The 15,916-nt window shown below is 41.3% G+C and overlaps 1 protein-coding gene across 1 annotated transcript in view; it reads right to left on the bottom strand.

Annotated features, from left to right (window-relative positions):
• The window catches only part of LOC104855943 (myosin-13), a 106,715-nt gene that overhangs the window by 30,626 nt on the left and 60,173 nt on the right, over positions 1–15,916 (bottom strand). Inside the window, exon 40 of the mRNA XM_010615028.1 lies at positions 13,710–13,741. Coding sequence (XP_010613330.1) covers positions 13,710–13,741 — 32 coding nt within the window. The remainder of the gene's footprint in view (positions 1–13,709; positions 13,742–15,916) is intronic.

Below are 15,916 nucleotides of genomic sequence, written 5' to 3'. Positions count from 1 at the left end.
TACATAATGAGACCATGTCTCAAAACAAAACAAACAAACAAACAAGCAAAAGAATGCCAACAAACAAAAAAGCCTTACTTATTCTTGATCTTTTGTACATTTTTATAAAATAGGAATTATCTTAAATTCTCCAATAGAAAGAAAAGTAGAATAAAAAGAGAGGCTGACAGAGACAGGAAGAGACAGTGAGAAAGAAAGAGAGTGAAGGAAGAAAAGAAAGGATGAAGGTCTTCAGAGATTTTCTATTTAAACTGCACTTAATCTATGAGTCAATTTGAATACCTTTATACTTTGAATATTTTAATGAAGGAAGGTACATCCTAGGTCTTTTATTACATGGCTCTTAATGATAGCTTTAACATTTTCTCTTAGAAGTCTTATACTTTTTTTTTGATTGGGAATTTGATTATTTTATTAAATAATAAACAATATAGTTAAATATAATTTTCAAGCTTTTTGTGCTACTTTATACAAGCACAACTGTTTTTTATACTTTGATTTTTAAAACTTTTTAAAAATAAACTTTTTACTTGGGATTAATATAAAATTTTTAGCAAGATTACAAACACAATATAGTTTCTGCATACTCTTCACCCTGCCTTCCTTAATATTAATATCTTATGTAACCGTGGCACATTTGTCAAAACTAAGAAGTCAACAATGGTCAATTATTAACAAGTAGACTCTAGTCTAGACTTTATTTGGATTTCCCCAATTTTCCACTAATTTTTTTTGTTTTTCATTTTGGGAGTCAATCCAAGATTCTTCATTACAGTTAGTGTGTTTTCAGTTTTGCAAGCAGCTACCTTGCTAAACCTAATTAATTCTAATATGTTGTATATTATTCCTTGGAAATTTCTAAGTATTCAAACAGCAAATAATGATGATTTTGTTTTTTCTTTCCAAGCTCTTGTGAGTTTAATTTTTTTTCCTGCTCTATTAGGTAGGACTTCTGGTACCTTGATGGATAGAAGTAATAATGCTTGACATCTGACATTTCACCATTATACCTGCTGTTTTAAAGACTCTTTGCAGAGGGTCTTTATTACATCATTGAAGTCACTTTTTATTTTCAATTTAAAAGGAAGTACTTTAAATAATCATAAATAATTATTGAATTTTATCAAATACCTTTTCTGCATTTATTGAAATAATACGATTTTCTCCTTTAATCTTGTTATGTGATGTGTTAACACTAATTGACTTTTTTTTTTTCTTGGTACCAGGGATCGAACTCCGGTCCTTGTGCTTGCCAAGCAGGCGCTAGAACCACTGAGCTAAATCCCTGGCCCTAATTGACTTTCTAATATTAAATCAAATTTATAACCCTGGAATAAACCCGCTCTTACTTCACCTTATATTATCTGAATTATATATTGCTTGACTCAGTTTGGTAATATGTGTTTTAAAGGTTTTATGCAGCTATGTCCATGCACGAGATGGGCCTATCCTTTTTGTTTATACTGGTCTCAAAATTAAGTGGGGCATGTACTCTGTCTTCACTCTTGTAATATTGGTTATACAGATCAATGGGCTTCATTTTGGCAGGTTCTTACATGCACATAACATGCTTTGATCATTTCCACCTTCCCATCATTCCCCGTGCCCCATCCTATCCCAGTTTCACAATTTTCAATATGTAGATTTTGCTCATTTCTGTTTCCCCTGGTATTCACTCTTATACCTTCCCAACGTATTCCTTTCCTCTTTTTTAATAATACACTTCCTCTATTTTCATACTTTTTTTTTTAGAGTCTATGTGTTAGAGAAAACTTGCAGTATTTGACTAAGTCAGGCTTATTTAGCTCAACGTGATGGTCTCCAGGTCCATCCAGTTTCCTGCAAAAGATGGAATTTCATTGTTCCTTAAGACTAACTAATACTCCTTTATGTATATATACCACATTTTTTCCATCCATTCATCTGTTGATGGGTATATAGACTGGTTCCATATCTTGGCTATTGTGAATTGAGCCACAATAAACATGGGTTTGTAGGTATCTCTATGGTATATTGTCTTTAAGTGTCTCTGATATATACCAAGGAGCAGTATAGTTGGATCAAACAGTAGCTCTGGTTTTCATCTTTTAAGGACCCTTGTCCTTATTTTCAACAGTGGCTATATAAATTTGCATTGTTACCAGCTATGTAAGAAGGTTCCCTTCCCCCTCTCTTTGCCAGCATTTATTTTTTGGATTCTTTTTTTTTCCTCATTGAGTTTATTGGTACATTAAAGGTTGGGTTCTTGATAATAGCCATTCTGACTAGATTGTGATGGAATCTTAGTATAGTTTTGGTTTACATTTCCCTAATGGCTAAAGACACTGAATTTTTTTCATATACTTATTGGCCATTTGACATATACTGTTTTTTGTTACTGTTTGATGGAGAGGTTTGGGTAAGGTTGGAATGATTTCTTCCTTAATTGTTTCACTCTCATGTGATTAAAGCCAAGAAATATGGCAATCTGGACTTGAGTGTCTCATAACTATCTGTACTGCACTGTTTCTTTCCAGTGTCCCAGAGTGTCTCCTCAAGGATTACCCTTGCCATTTACAGTAATGAGCAGAGCAAGATGCTGTGCCGAGCTCTGTAATACTGAAGGCAGTGGGATTATGAAGATCATTTATACTAGTCTTTCTATTAAGTCAGGAGGATAATTAGTTTTCATAAGCTAGTGTGATATGTGGAGGACATACTCTCATGTTCTTGCTTTTTCGTGGGAGATGATGTAGAAAGCCAAGATACAGAGTCCCAATAAGCCAGTACCATACCCAAATTCACATTATTTCCAAAGATATTAGTTGAAACATTAGCTGTGAGCAGGGTAAGCAGCATAGGACGGGTACTATGAGAGTTTGTCTTGTCTAGCTCGAGGCGCATTCCTCTACCCTGTCTTCTTCCTACTGGACCAGATAGTCTCAGCACCTTCAGTTATAGGGAAACTTCCAGAGCCACTTGTTTGGGACAAGAGCGTGTCATTTCCTCTGACACTCTCGGGGTGCTGCCCAGGGCACATTCCAGGAAACGAAGTGGGAGAAAGCCCCGCCCCTGCAATGCACGCTGGGAAGTCTGCCCCACTGCAGGCAGGAGGGCTTGGGCTGCCAGAGAAGTAGAAGGCATTATTTCTATTCCTTTCCAAGGCTTTGGTCACAATGAGCTTCTTCAATTTTGAGCTAAAACCTTATGTTAGCAGTTCTCAAAAGTTTTGGTCTCTGACCCTTTTACTCTCTTAAAAATTATTGAGGATTCCAAGAAACTGCTTTATGCAGCTTGGGAACAGCCCAAGTGCCCATCAGCTGGAGACTGGATAAAGAAAATGTGGTGTTTGTTTGTTTTTTGGGTACCATGTATCAAACTTGGGACCTTGTGCTTTCGAGGCAGGTGGCAGAACCACTGAGCTAAATCCCTGGCTTAAAAATGTATTTTAAAAATAAAATGGAGTACTACTTAGCCATAAAAATGAAAATTAGAGACATTTATAGCTAAATTGATGCACATTGGGGATATACTCTTAAGTGAAACAAATAGGACACGTGTAAATAGGACATGTGTACATACAGAATAGTTTCTTTTGTGTGAGAAACTGAAAGTGTAAATTAGGATCAAAATGAATAATTGACAATGTGAAATAAGAAGAAAAGGTACTGAAGGGTAGGGGAAGTGGGAAGGATAGGGGAAAGGAAATAAGGGAAAGGAAAAAAATTAGCTAAGTAAATGGAAACAAAGCTTTTGCAAATAGAGAGGAGCAGAGGGGTTGAAGGGAGGGCAGGGGAATGGGGAAAAAATAAGAACCAAGATACATCATGTAAAGGTACAAATTCCCAATGATGAATGTAAATGTATTGTATACCTAAAATGTACCAATAAAACAATTTGAGAGCAAAAACACTGCTTTATGCAGCTCCTAAATATCGATGCATACCACACTAGAAAACTGAGAAATTGGAGATATATTCATTTAAATAGCAACAATCCATTACAATGAACATAATTATTGTGTTTTATGAAAATAACTATATTTTAAAAAATCTAATAAGAAGTATGACATTGTAGTACATTTTTTGCAAATCTCATTTCTGGTTTGACAGAAGCTGATTCTTATGTCTGCTTTTATATTGAATCTATTAAGTTTTTGTTTTGGCTAAAGTATGTGAAGAGAACTCACATAGATATGTAGTTAGGAGAAATCTTTGAATGGCTTTTGAAATAAATATAGATAGTCATCTTTCACTGCACATCAAACTTGAAAATTGGTAGTTTCTTTCTTTTTTGGGGGGTAGTTTCTTTTTTTCTTTTTGTTTTGTTTTTTGAGACAGGGTCTCACTAGGTAGTTAAGACTGACCTGGAACTCACTATGTAGCCCAGGCTCACAGCGATCCTCCTGCCTCAGCCTCCCGAGAGTGCTGGGATTACAGGCGTGTGCCATCATTCCCGGCTGGGGTGGGGGGTAGTTTCTTAAAGGTTAGTTGTACCATGAAATCTAAAACTACACCACCAAACTTTTCACATTTTGTCACATTAACATCCACTGAGTCACCTGAATGAGTCTTTTGCTAATGTGTGATTTTTTTTTTTTTTAACACCAGGCCTTAGTCATTGGGAAAATATTGATTCATTTAGTTACTCAGATATTCTACATGCTGATACATTTCATTATCCAATGGATGGATCTGCCTGAGCTTCACTGAGGCCAGCTGGATGGAATTCATGGATGAAGAGGTTCCCCATTCTTCAAGGTGCTGGACGCCTTAAAATCATGCACCCAGTCTCCTCTGCAGAGCCAGCATTCTTTCAGCATCCCTTGTTGGGTGTCCTCTCAGGCACTACCTGAACCATCAGGTGACCTGCTTTGCCACTGCACCTTGGATGAGTCAGTGTCCTGATCTCTGAAACAGAAATTATAGGGCTATTGCGAGATCTAAAGGAGGTAAGTGCTCAAGCATTTTGTAAACAGTGAAATTATCTGTGTCTGTGCTAGCAATTAATCACGAGTTGCATTAAATCTGTTAATTGCTACTAATATATCTTACAGTTAGAACTTTCTTCTTTTATTTTTATTTCAAAAATTTATTTATTAAATAGCCAGTGTCTCACAATGGGGCCCAGGCTGGCCTTGAACTCACCACCTTCCTGCCACAACCTCCTGAATGTTACAGCTGCAGGAATGTCCCACCACACCCAGCTGAGGTTTCTTCTTTATATTAAGCTAACTAACATCCAAGTCCTGGGCTTCTTACCATTGAACTGAGCCTGTTTTCTAATCTAAAGCACTGGTTCTTGCAATGCAGTCTCCGGACAAGCAGTGCCAACATCACCTTGGAACTTGTTGGAAATGAAAGTTAGCAGGTCTCACCCAGAAACAGAGGATCAGCAACAGTAGGGGCAGAACATAGCACTTTAGCCCTTCAAGTGATCCTGAGACATACTAACATCTGAGGAGCACTAAGCTGAAAGCACAACCTCTCAAACTGTCTGCAGTGAAGGGTTTTCCCCCAACCTGTGTGGATCTACTAGGCAGGTTTGGTACCCAATTCTACGTCACTAAAAATGCATCCTATTCAGTGGGGTGGGTCCACTGACTATAAACTTTGATGTCACAGCAATGTCAAATTGCTTTAAAAACTTGCACCCATTCAGTGCCTGCACGTATCCTGTGGAAGATCATTAGCAATCAGTTCCAAGCTGGATTCTGACACCTAGAATATACTTTGAGTAGTGGTGGTCCAGACCTGCACTTCTCAAGTTCAGTGTGCCTACAAATCACCAGGGGATCTTGTCAAAGTGGACATGTGGAATCACTCAGCCAGGGAGCGGCCTGAGATTCTTCATTTCTAAGCACCCAGGGATGTGGACTGTGGACCACACTTAGAATAGCAGGGCTCTAGACCAGAGCGACGGAGAACATCTTCTCATGAACATCTTCCTCACCGTCTGAAGCTAGTTATCACACTCCCACTACCTGAGCTTCATCTCCAGGATAAATATGGCCAGTTCCCTCAACTCTTCTTCAGGTGGCAGTGTTTTCACATCCTGACCTCCATTTATATGGATTCTTTCCACTTTCTGTACCTAAAACAATGTCTCCTCTCCTCCTGTCTCCCCCACCCCCACCCAGGCATTGGAGCTATTCCCTTCAGTGTTTTCTAGGCTGGCTCCAGCCCTGGGGGATTTTCAGATGGCTCAGATGCTTGGGAAACTCTGGAGGAAATCACCACAGCTGGACAGAGCAATGTGCATCTGTTGAGCCTGGATTGCTGCCTGGCTGTGCCTCCTGCTCCCAATGTCCTCTCTGGTAACTCTCTGGCCTATCCAGAGTCAACTCAGTGCAACACAAATAACCTGGGTTTTCCTCCCTACACTTACTCTTCAAGTTCCCCTGGGGATCCCTGGGACTAGGAAGGAGGGCAGAAAGTGATGAGAAAGGTCCTTTGCTGGGGGGAAGAGGGATTTTCTAAGCAGGTCAAGATGAAGTAGCTGTTGTGATACTGTAACCCTTCTGCAAGATCCTCCATTCACTGCACTGAGTTTCCTCCTTCATCTCACCTCCCACGTAATCCTAGCGTGGCATGGTGGTTTCAACCTCAGGCTCCATCATTTGCTAGCTGTGTGACACTGACACATTTTTTTTTTAACCTCTCTGAGCCACGCCTCTAAAATAAGAGCATACAACATAAGGGCTTAGCAAGAAATAAGACTATTCATGTCAACCTCTTACAATGGCACCTAACACTGTTAGGCACTCAATTAACCTTAGCTGCTAACTGTAATTATTATAATGGTATAGTCACGTAGTCTTCCAATTCGAAGCATTTTAGGTTATAAAATGCTCTTAGGAATGGTCACCTTTTCTAGATTCCCTCGTCTGTGTGAGAGGATGCTAAGGTGAAGAGGGTGCCAGCTTTTTTTTGTTGTTGTTGTTACTGGGGATCGAACTTGGGCCTTGCGCTTGCAACACAGGTGGCAGAACCACTAAGCCAAACCCCCAGCCCAGGGTGCCAGCTTTTGATGGAGCCTGACAGCTGACTGGTGTAGAGAACCTGAGAAATGAGTGGTTACTTAAGGCAAAGGGTTCAGCAGGGACTTTCTGAGATGTAGAGAAGGCGAGAGAGACAAGGGAGTCAGGAAGCACTCTGCGGGAGTGGGTGAGGTGAATTTGGGGCATCTTGGAAAGAAAGGCTCTTGCAATTCCTATTATTTATTTCACCATTGTGTCCTCTGTACTCAGAACAGCTCCTTTGCAGGTCTCAGTGTGTTTGCTGGTGAGTGGATGGATCCGTCTGCTTGCTCCCTAGCAGAAGCAATGTGCCTGGCCAGGCCACCAGCCTGCGGTGGGTGGTCCTCGGTCCGGATCCTAGCCATGTCCTGATGTGGGTCCAGATGTTTTTTCTGGCTCCACCCTGATCTCTCCTTCCTGAATCATGGCAAAAAGAGGAAGCTTGCTGTCTGGGGGCAGTGGCTCCAACTGATGATTTCTTCCTCCTCTGGTCAGCAGTGAGAGGTCCGGCATGGAATTCAGGTCACTGGCTGGGAAAGAAATAATGTTATGTCGTGAGAAGCTGGACTTTGAGCACAAGTGCTGAAGGGTAAGAGGTACCTGCTGGTCCCGAGTGCTGGCTGGTTCAACAGTGTGGGAAGGATGAGACACATTCTGCCTCTTAGGGTCTGATGTTAGTGGAGATGTCTTTCAGGAGAAAGAGACAAATGAGGGTAAGGAAAAAACAGAAACATCATCTGGCACTCCTGGATAGTCTGCTTGTCACAGGGTTTACAGCCACGTACCCTTTTGTCTACCCCACAAGCCAAAGGGAAGGCAAGATCAGCCCAAGTTTAAGAGAAACAGCGAGAAACAGATTTAGCATGGCCTACTACCACCATGCTAGTAAGCCTTCATAAAGAACATGTGTTGTTTTTTTCCACACTACTTCTTCTGGGAATAGGAACTTGACCTCGTAGGAGGGGTAGGAAATGTCCCCTTCTCACTCAGTTCCTGGAGTTTGGGTGGGGCTGGTGCCACCCAAAGCTTCTAGGGTGAGCCTGTGACTCAGACATGACCAGTTAAACTCCACATCCTCCTAGCACCTCCTGACCTTGGGCTTGTGAGCATATTGGGCAATTAGAGCCAAGGAGAATCAGCCCTGGAGTTTTTGCTGGAATGATCTTTAGGCTACTAGCGTAAAAAATTCAAGGTATCAGACATAAGCCTGGCCATCCATTTAGGTGAACCAATAAGTATTCTTTTTGTACAGATGCTTGAAGCTGGCTTTCTGATAGAGCTAAACAAATTCCTAGGACTTTAGTGTAGCAATGGAACAGGGACCCTGACCACACAGTTCCCAGTTTTCTTTCTGCCCTCTCTTCCTTCCCTGCACTGGACAGCGTGCATATCCTCATGGCTGAGAAGTCTTGTCAATTTGCTACTTTGATTAAGCTGACCTAGTAGGACTTGTGTGATGCTGGGTGTGGCGCTGGCTCTACATACTCCAAATATCTCTACATAAAGAACTGCAGATTTGTTTTTACTTGTTTTTCACCATTTCCACTCAGTGGTGTGCTAGTAGATTTTTAATGAGCTCACCACAAAACCTCAGGCTTGCAGAGTTTGCCAATTTCTGTGGTGTAAATATTTTCCTCATGGCCAGTTTTAAGCTAATAAGATGAGGGGACTGAATGAGGAGATGGGGAAAGATGTAGACAGGACAGCAAACACGTTTGATAATTGTATATAACCTTAAGAGAGTACAGACAATAATAAAATGCAGTGGAAATTAAGAAGCTATTAGTTTCACATATTTGTTACCTTTGTTTTATTTTTTAATAGTACATAATAACTGCATTTATTGTGGGGGAAGTTTATACATGTATATAACACATCTTAATTCTTTTTTGTTTCATTTTCTTCCCCTACCATTGCTCCCTGCTCCCTCCAACTCTTGTTCTTCTTCCTCTATGAAAAAGGTCTCCCTATTTCCAATTATCTTTTGTTTTGCTCTTTACTTATACTCTGGGTTTCTCATATAAGAGAAGCATGTGTCTGATTTATTTCACTTTAACATTATGATCTCCAGGAGCATCCATTTACCTCCAAGTGTCTCCAGGGTATCTTTCCTTATGCCAGAAAATTTTGTCTGAGTTTAATGATTTTTTTTTTCTACTGGAGTTCAAATCTAGGGCCTTTGAACTAAGCTTGTTCTCTGTCTGCCTCAGCCTCCTGGAGTCTGGGATTATATGTGCTACCACACCCAGTTTATATAATTTAATTTTAAGATCATATCTGAGTTTAACAATGGGCTAATGAGATTCCTGAAAGTTTTATGGTTGGCTGTGTGAGCTTAGATACCACTTAAATCCTACATGGAAAGGACTGCCTCTCCATGGCTGAGTGAGCTGCTGGTACGGAACTGCACTAAGTTCCAATGTGCATCATTACCTTTCTGAATGTCTACTACTAGCTGTGAGGTCCACTCTTATTAGCACAGTAGCTGCTCCTGCTCCCTTTAGGAAAAGTCCTAAAGCAGTAAAATAGATATACAGAACAGGGTCCTGTATTAGACAGGCTTTCCACAGAAAATGATAGCACATCCAAGTTACCCGAATGTGAAGAATGTTTAAGGAGGAGACTCTGCAAAGGTGTGGGCAGGGGTAGGGAAACCAGAGGGATGCAGCAGGAATCCTGGTCTGATCACTCAAACCAAAACTACCACCCCTGGGCCTGAAGGTGCAAGCACACTGCAGATAGGTCTGGGGAACCGGGATGCTTCAGGGACAGCAGAGACTCCGTGTGGAGGGACAATGTGAATCAATACTGAACGAAGTCACCTCCATCTGCTCTTCCACCCCAGGGCCTCCCCCTCATTGGCTGGATTCATCCAAAAACTGCAGGGCTGTGGAGCTCACTGATGTAAACGGCAGGGTGTGGAAAGGTGCAAGATGGCATAGTCCTGACCTTGAGTATCTTGCTTCAGAGTGGACACCTAGTCTTTTGCTTCAGCTTAGGAAAAGCACCAGAGAATCTTGCTTTTGGAATCAGTGCCACCTTCATGCCAGAGACTTTCGTGCCAGAGACTGTCATCCTTTTCACTCTTTGTTGAGAGCAGAGGGCTATTGTGTAGATGTATTGCTTTTGGTTTTGTTTTGTTTGAGACACGGTCTCACATCCTTTGGCTGCCTGCGAACTCACCATCTTCCTGCCTGAGTCTCCCTAGTGATGCAATTGCAGCCATGACCACCATGCCTGGCCGTGCAGGTATACTGCTTCCCCCTCTGGGACCAACACATCTCTTCTAGCCTGGCAGAGCTTCCTGAGATGAAGAGAGAGGGCCATGGAGCAGACCTGTGGCCCTGGTCCCATACTCTGATGCCAGGGCCATTATCAGGGACTATTTCTTCCTCTCTGCCTAGCTCATCCTAACCCTCCATGTGGAGGTTTTCTTTTTTTCAATTCCTTAAGTTTATTGTTACATTTTAGGTATACATTATGATTGCATTCATTATTGGGAATTTGTACCTGTAAATGACAGATCTTGGTTCATGTTTTTTTCCCCATTCCTCCTCCCTTCCTTCCACCTCTCCACGCCTTCCTATTTATAAAGCTTTGTTTCTGTTTTTTCTTTCTTTTCTCATATTTTTCTTTCCCCCACCCTCCCTCCTTAGTTTTCCTTCCCCTTTGAACCTTTTCTTCCTATTTCATAATATTAATTATACATTTTGGTTCTCATTTACACTTTCAGTTTCTCACACCAGAGAAACAATTCAGTATTTACACGTGTTTCCTATTTATTTCACTTAAGAGTATGGTCTCAAGGTCCATCCATTTAGCTATACATGTCTCTTGCTTATCATTCTTTATCGATGAGTAGTATTCCATTTTATAAAAACAAAACAAAATAAATCTTTATCCAGTCTCCAACTAATGGGAATTTGGGCTGTTGCCAAGTTTTAGTCATTACAAACCATGCTGCTATAAACATGGGTGCACGTATATCGCTGTGGTATGATGCTTTTAATTCTTTTGGGCAGATACCCAGCAGGGGAATAGCTGGGTCAAATGGGACCTCTAATCCTAGTTTTTTGAGGAATTTCCATACTGATTTCCACAGTGGTTGCACCAGTCTACACACCTACCAACAGTGGAGAAGGGTTCCTTTTCTCCACAACCCCTCCAGCATTTGTTCTTGATTGATTTCTTGATAGCAGCCATTCTTTCTGGAGTGAGGTGGAATCTCAGTGTTGTTTTCATCTGCATCTTTCAAATGACCAGTGATGCTGAACATTTTTCATGTTTATTTGCTGCTTCTACTTCTTGATCTGAGAAATGTCTGTTCATTTCAGATGCCCGTTTTTGGTTTGGGTCTTTAAATTTGGGGGGTCAGATTTTCTAAATTCTTTATATATTCTAGATAGTAGTCCCCTGTCTGAGGAACTGCTGGTGAAAATTTTTTCCCACATCGTGAGTTGTCTCTTAGCTCTGTTGGTGGTTTCTCTTGCTGTGCAGAAGCTTTTGAATAAGATGAGATCCCAGTTGATGAATCTTTGGGCTAGTTCCCGTGCTACTGAGGATTTGTTCATAAAGTCTTTTCCTAAACCAATGTCTTCAAGAGTTCTACCTAACCTATCTTTCAGCAGGTTTACTGTTTCTGTTTCAATATTTAGATCTTTGACCCATTTTGATTTTAGTTTAGTACATGGTGAGAGATATGGGTCTAGTTTTAATCTTTGGTAAGTTGAAACCCAACTAGTCATGATTAAAAAAAATTACACCTACGCATATAATAGTCAAAATTCCAGAAACCCAACACAAGAAGACAATATTGAAAGCAGTTAGAGAAAAACAGCCAATCACATACAAAGGAAAGCCCATCAGAATCACAACAGACTTTTCAATATAAACCCTCAAGTCAAGGAGAGCTTGGAGTGAAGTAGTTCAAGCTCCAAAAGAAAACCTTCAATGCAGATTGATGAATCCTGCAAAACTATCTTTCAAAATCGATGGAGAAATAAGATACTTTAAACGATGAAGAACACCTGGAGGTTTCCTATGAACAATCTTTGAGACTTAGCCTGGGAGCTGAGAGAAATGGGATGTCTGGCTTTGAGACTGTATCCTGAGAAGTTACTAGGTCCTATCACCAATCTTCCCTGCAAAACCAGGGACTGTTCAACCATATGATCATGATTTGCGAGCACACCTCTGGCTTTGAAAGTCCAATCCAAATTCTATGAGTTTAACCTCTAGGTCATTTGCATAATGAGAAACGTGGCTTTGCATTGCCAGGAGATGGCAGCAAAGCTCTGTTTTAGAGGGGATTGGAGGCCAGGGGTAAGTTCTGCTCTCTAAGGCCAGAGCTCAAAGTCCAGGTCTGGGGGCTAGATTTTGTTGCTGAGTGACGCTAATGACATTTAGATTGTTACAGTCACTATTGTCAGTAAAGCAGCAGCAGCAGTGCCACCTTCCGTTTGGGCAGTGCTGCGGAGTGCAGGAACATTTTCACATGTGGGAACTTTTAACAACCCATTGTGTGGGTAGGCAATTTAAGACTTGTAGCCCCATGTTGAGGCTCTGACACCATCCTGAATTGGCCCTCTGGAGAGTACAGATGCGTGTGGTTAGTGCCCCAGTTTTCTTGCTTTCATCTGTTGCACTTCCTATTCATGGTGTGGAAGCTCCAAGGTCAGATCCCTCTGCTTTCCTATGCATTTTGCAGGAGAATCAGAAGGCCAGAGGTATCCACGTTAGTCTAGGCCTAAGACTAGTTTCTAGCTGCCAGTTGGAACTGATATGTAGGTGCTAGCAGAGAAAACTCAGGATGCAAAATTCATTTTCATGCCCTTCTCTTTTTTCCAGTTCCCAGAAAAGGATAGGGGGAAAAAAAAAAAAAGGAGAGAAAAAGACTCTTTAGTTCTAATCAAATCGTTCCTGATATCTAGGCATGAAAGAATCTCATCATTCATACCTTCATTCAATAATCAGAACTCTGATGAAGTGAGAGATGGCTTATGCACTCAGAAGGATGTCCACTGTTTTTGTTTTTAACTCTCAGATCTGGGGCCCCTGGATATAGGCATCAAGTAAGTGCAGAGATACTTGGAAGTGGTTTCTTCCTAAGGCCCTCAAGTGAACGGGGAATTATTTGGGATGATGGAATTCAGATTTGATTTTGCTGGGTGTCAGGGAAGATTGATTTCACAGGAAAATGTTCAGATGATCTCCAGCATATGATGTTAACTCCTTAAACTAGAGGAAACCCCTTATAGACATGGCCAATGCATCAGAATGTTTTCCATCTGAACCCTTCCTTATCTTGTACTTCACTCACATCCTGGAGTCATGTCTCACTCTCCAAGTCATGATGAAAGGTTATCAGGGTGTTTGCTAAACGCCAGGCTCTAGACCAAGGTGTGCTACTTGCATATTTTTATTAACTTTTCAAAAGCCCTGTAAAGTAAATTGTTATAGCCTATTTTACTGGAGAGGAAACTGAAAGTTGGGCAATGAGGTATCTTGCTCAAGTTCACATAAATGGTGAGGGATAGTGAAGGATGGGGACTTTAGCAGGGTGGAACCCAGGTTCTTACTATTATAGTGCGTATACCTTTGCGACTTTGCGCTGTGCAGAGAATCAGAAGAGCTGAGCTCTCAATTCCTTCTCGTCTCACTGGGCAGGTCATAACTTGTCTGCAGCATCTCCAGAAAATTAGGATGTTAATACCTGCCGGATCTCCTGACAGGCTTCTTGAGATGCTAGAATGGAAAAGAGAAAAATGGACACATGAACAAGTAGCATCAGACAAAACTGATCTGTATATTTGAAATAATATTGTTCTTAATGGAGGGGCTGTGGGGATGGTAGGAGTACTGGATTAGGGGTCGTAATTGGGGGGGACTTTTAGAATATTGCTCATCCCTCCTGGCCTCAGATTCCTTGACTGTGGAATGAGATATCGGAAGGCTAATGTCTCATGGACTCTCTCAGTATTGACAATGAGGAAGATGAAGACGGTGACTCTGTTACGACTACCACTGCTATTCCTCAACTTCCAACTGCATGGTGTCACAGCTATTTGGGGTTGGCCTGGTGATAAGATGAAAGGAGGATCTAGACAGTCAGTAGAAGGGAAGATCCAAGAAGTTAGGTGGTAGTGAGTGTACTTACTTCAGCGCTTGGGACATAGTAAGCAGTACTTATAACCAGGTAGTGGAAACTATCAGTTTTGAAAACAGTTTTATTGAGAGCTGGGGATTTAGCTCAGTGGCACCACTCCTGCCTTGCAAGCGCAAGGTTCTGAGTTTGATCCCTGGTACCAAAAAACAAACAAACAAACACCCCCCCCAAAAAAAACCCAGTTTTATTGAGATGGAATTCATATACCATATAAATCACCCATTTAGAGCACAAAATTCAATGGCTTTTGATATATTCAGAGTTACGCATCCATGACCACAGTCAATTTCAGAAGCTTTTCATTACCCCCACAAGAAACCCAGGACCCTTTCCCACCACTGCAACCCCCATCCTCGTAATGAAGCTATGATTTTTGTTGTTATCTCCATCTTCCAGAATCAGGAAATTGAGACTAAGGGAAGAGAATAACTTGCCCAAGGCCATAGAGTTGGTTGATATGTGGCAGCATCAGGATTCCATCCAGGCTTTCTGGAACACAAAGCTCATGCTCCTGACCAATGGGTCAGTTTGCATAATCATAACCAGTAGGACCTTTAGGATCCAAGAGAGAGACATGAAACTCCCAGTACACAGCTTCTTTTTTGGTGGATGAGGAGGATGAGCCTAGCCTCAGCCTGGACTTTGAAAGTTAATGGCTGTATGGGTCCAGTTGTTTCCTTCATCCTTGGGCCCTGAGCATCCTGAGGATGATCCAGGCAGGCAGACAGGAGTTACCCTAGGTGGAAAGAGGAGCAAGATGTACCTGGGCCTCTGTGCATTTCTCTTTTCAAAAGTATCTGCCTTCCTAGGTAGGAATGCGTTTGACAGTACCTAGCACCTGCTCAGGTATTACAGGGACCTGGGGGTGGACACAAGAGAATTGTACAGCACAGCCCCTAGAGGGGATGGAATGGGAAAACAGAGCTGCTCAGTAAAAGAGGACTGGCCTAGGAGGCTGGGATCACCAGGGCCTACTTCCTATTCTGCCCAAGACAACTATAATCAGAGTGCTTAATCCCTCTGGGCCCCCAGTGTCTCCATCTGTCCATTTGAGGAGAAAATGGAAAATTGAATTTGTAAGTTATTAATTCCTAGAGAGAGAATGTGTTATAGTTACTCACAATGGTCCTTTCTCTCTCTCTATTTTTTTTTTTTTACTTTGCTGAGGAATAATTAAGTAGTAGGAATTGTATGTATGTAAGCTGTACAACTTTAGTTTTGGAGCTGGGGATTGAACTCAGGGCCTCACGTACACATTAAGCATAGTGACCATGCTGGATATCAGGTTTCCAGAGATTACTCATTTTGCATGATTGAAATTTGTATCCTTTGGCCAGTGTTTACCCATCTTCCCAACTCCTAGCCCCGGAAACTGGTTTGCTTCTGTGAGTTTGACTATTTCAGATTCTACTTAAAAGTGAGACTACACAGTGTTTGTCTTTCTGAAACTGGCTTATTTCACTTAGCATGATGTCCATAGGTTCATCTGTGTTGTCCCAAAAGGCAGGATTCCTTCTTTTTAAAGGCCAAACAGTATTATATTTTGTGAGTTTGCATTCATCATTTTCATTATCTATTCATCTGGTAATGGGTGCTTAGGTTGTTCCTGTATCTAGGTTATTGTGAATAGTGCTGTAACAAACACGGGAGTGGGGGTATATCTATGAGGTGATTATATATCCTTCCGTGATTATATAGTCTAAGAAGTGAGATTGCTGGATCACACATGGTGCTATTTTAAATTTTATTTTTGT

This window comes from Fukomys damarensis, unplaced genomic scaffold, assembly GCF_012274545.1.
Source record: "Fukomys damarensis isolate Sample0158 unplaced genomic scaffold, DMR_v1.0_HiC HiC_scaffold_13, whole genome shotgun sequence".
Lineage (NCBI taxonomy): Eukaryota > Metazoa > Chordata > Mammalia > Rodentia > Bathyergidae > Fukomys > Fukomys damarensis.
Note: the sequence above shows the minus strand (reverse complement) of the source record. Positions and strands in the feature narration are given on the sequence as shown.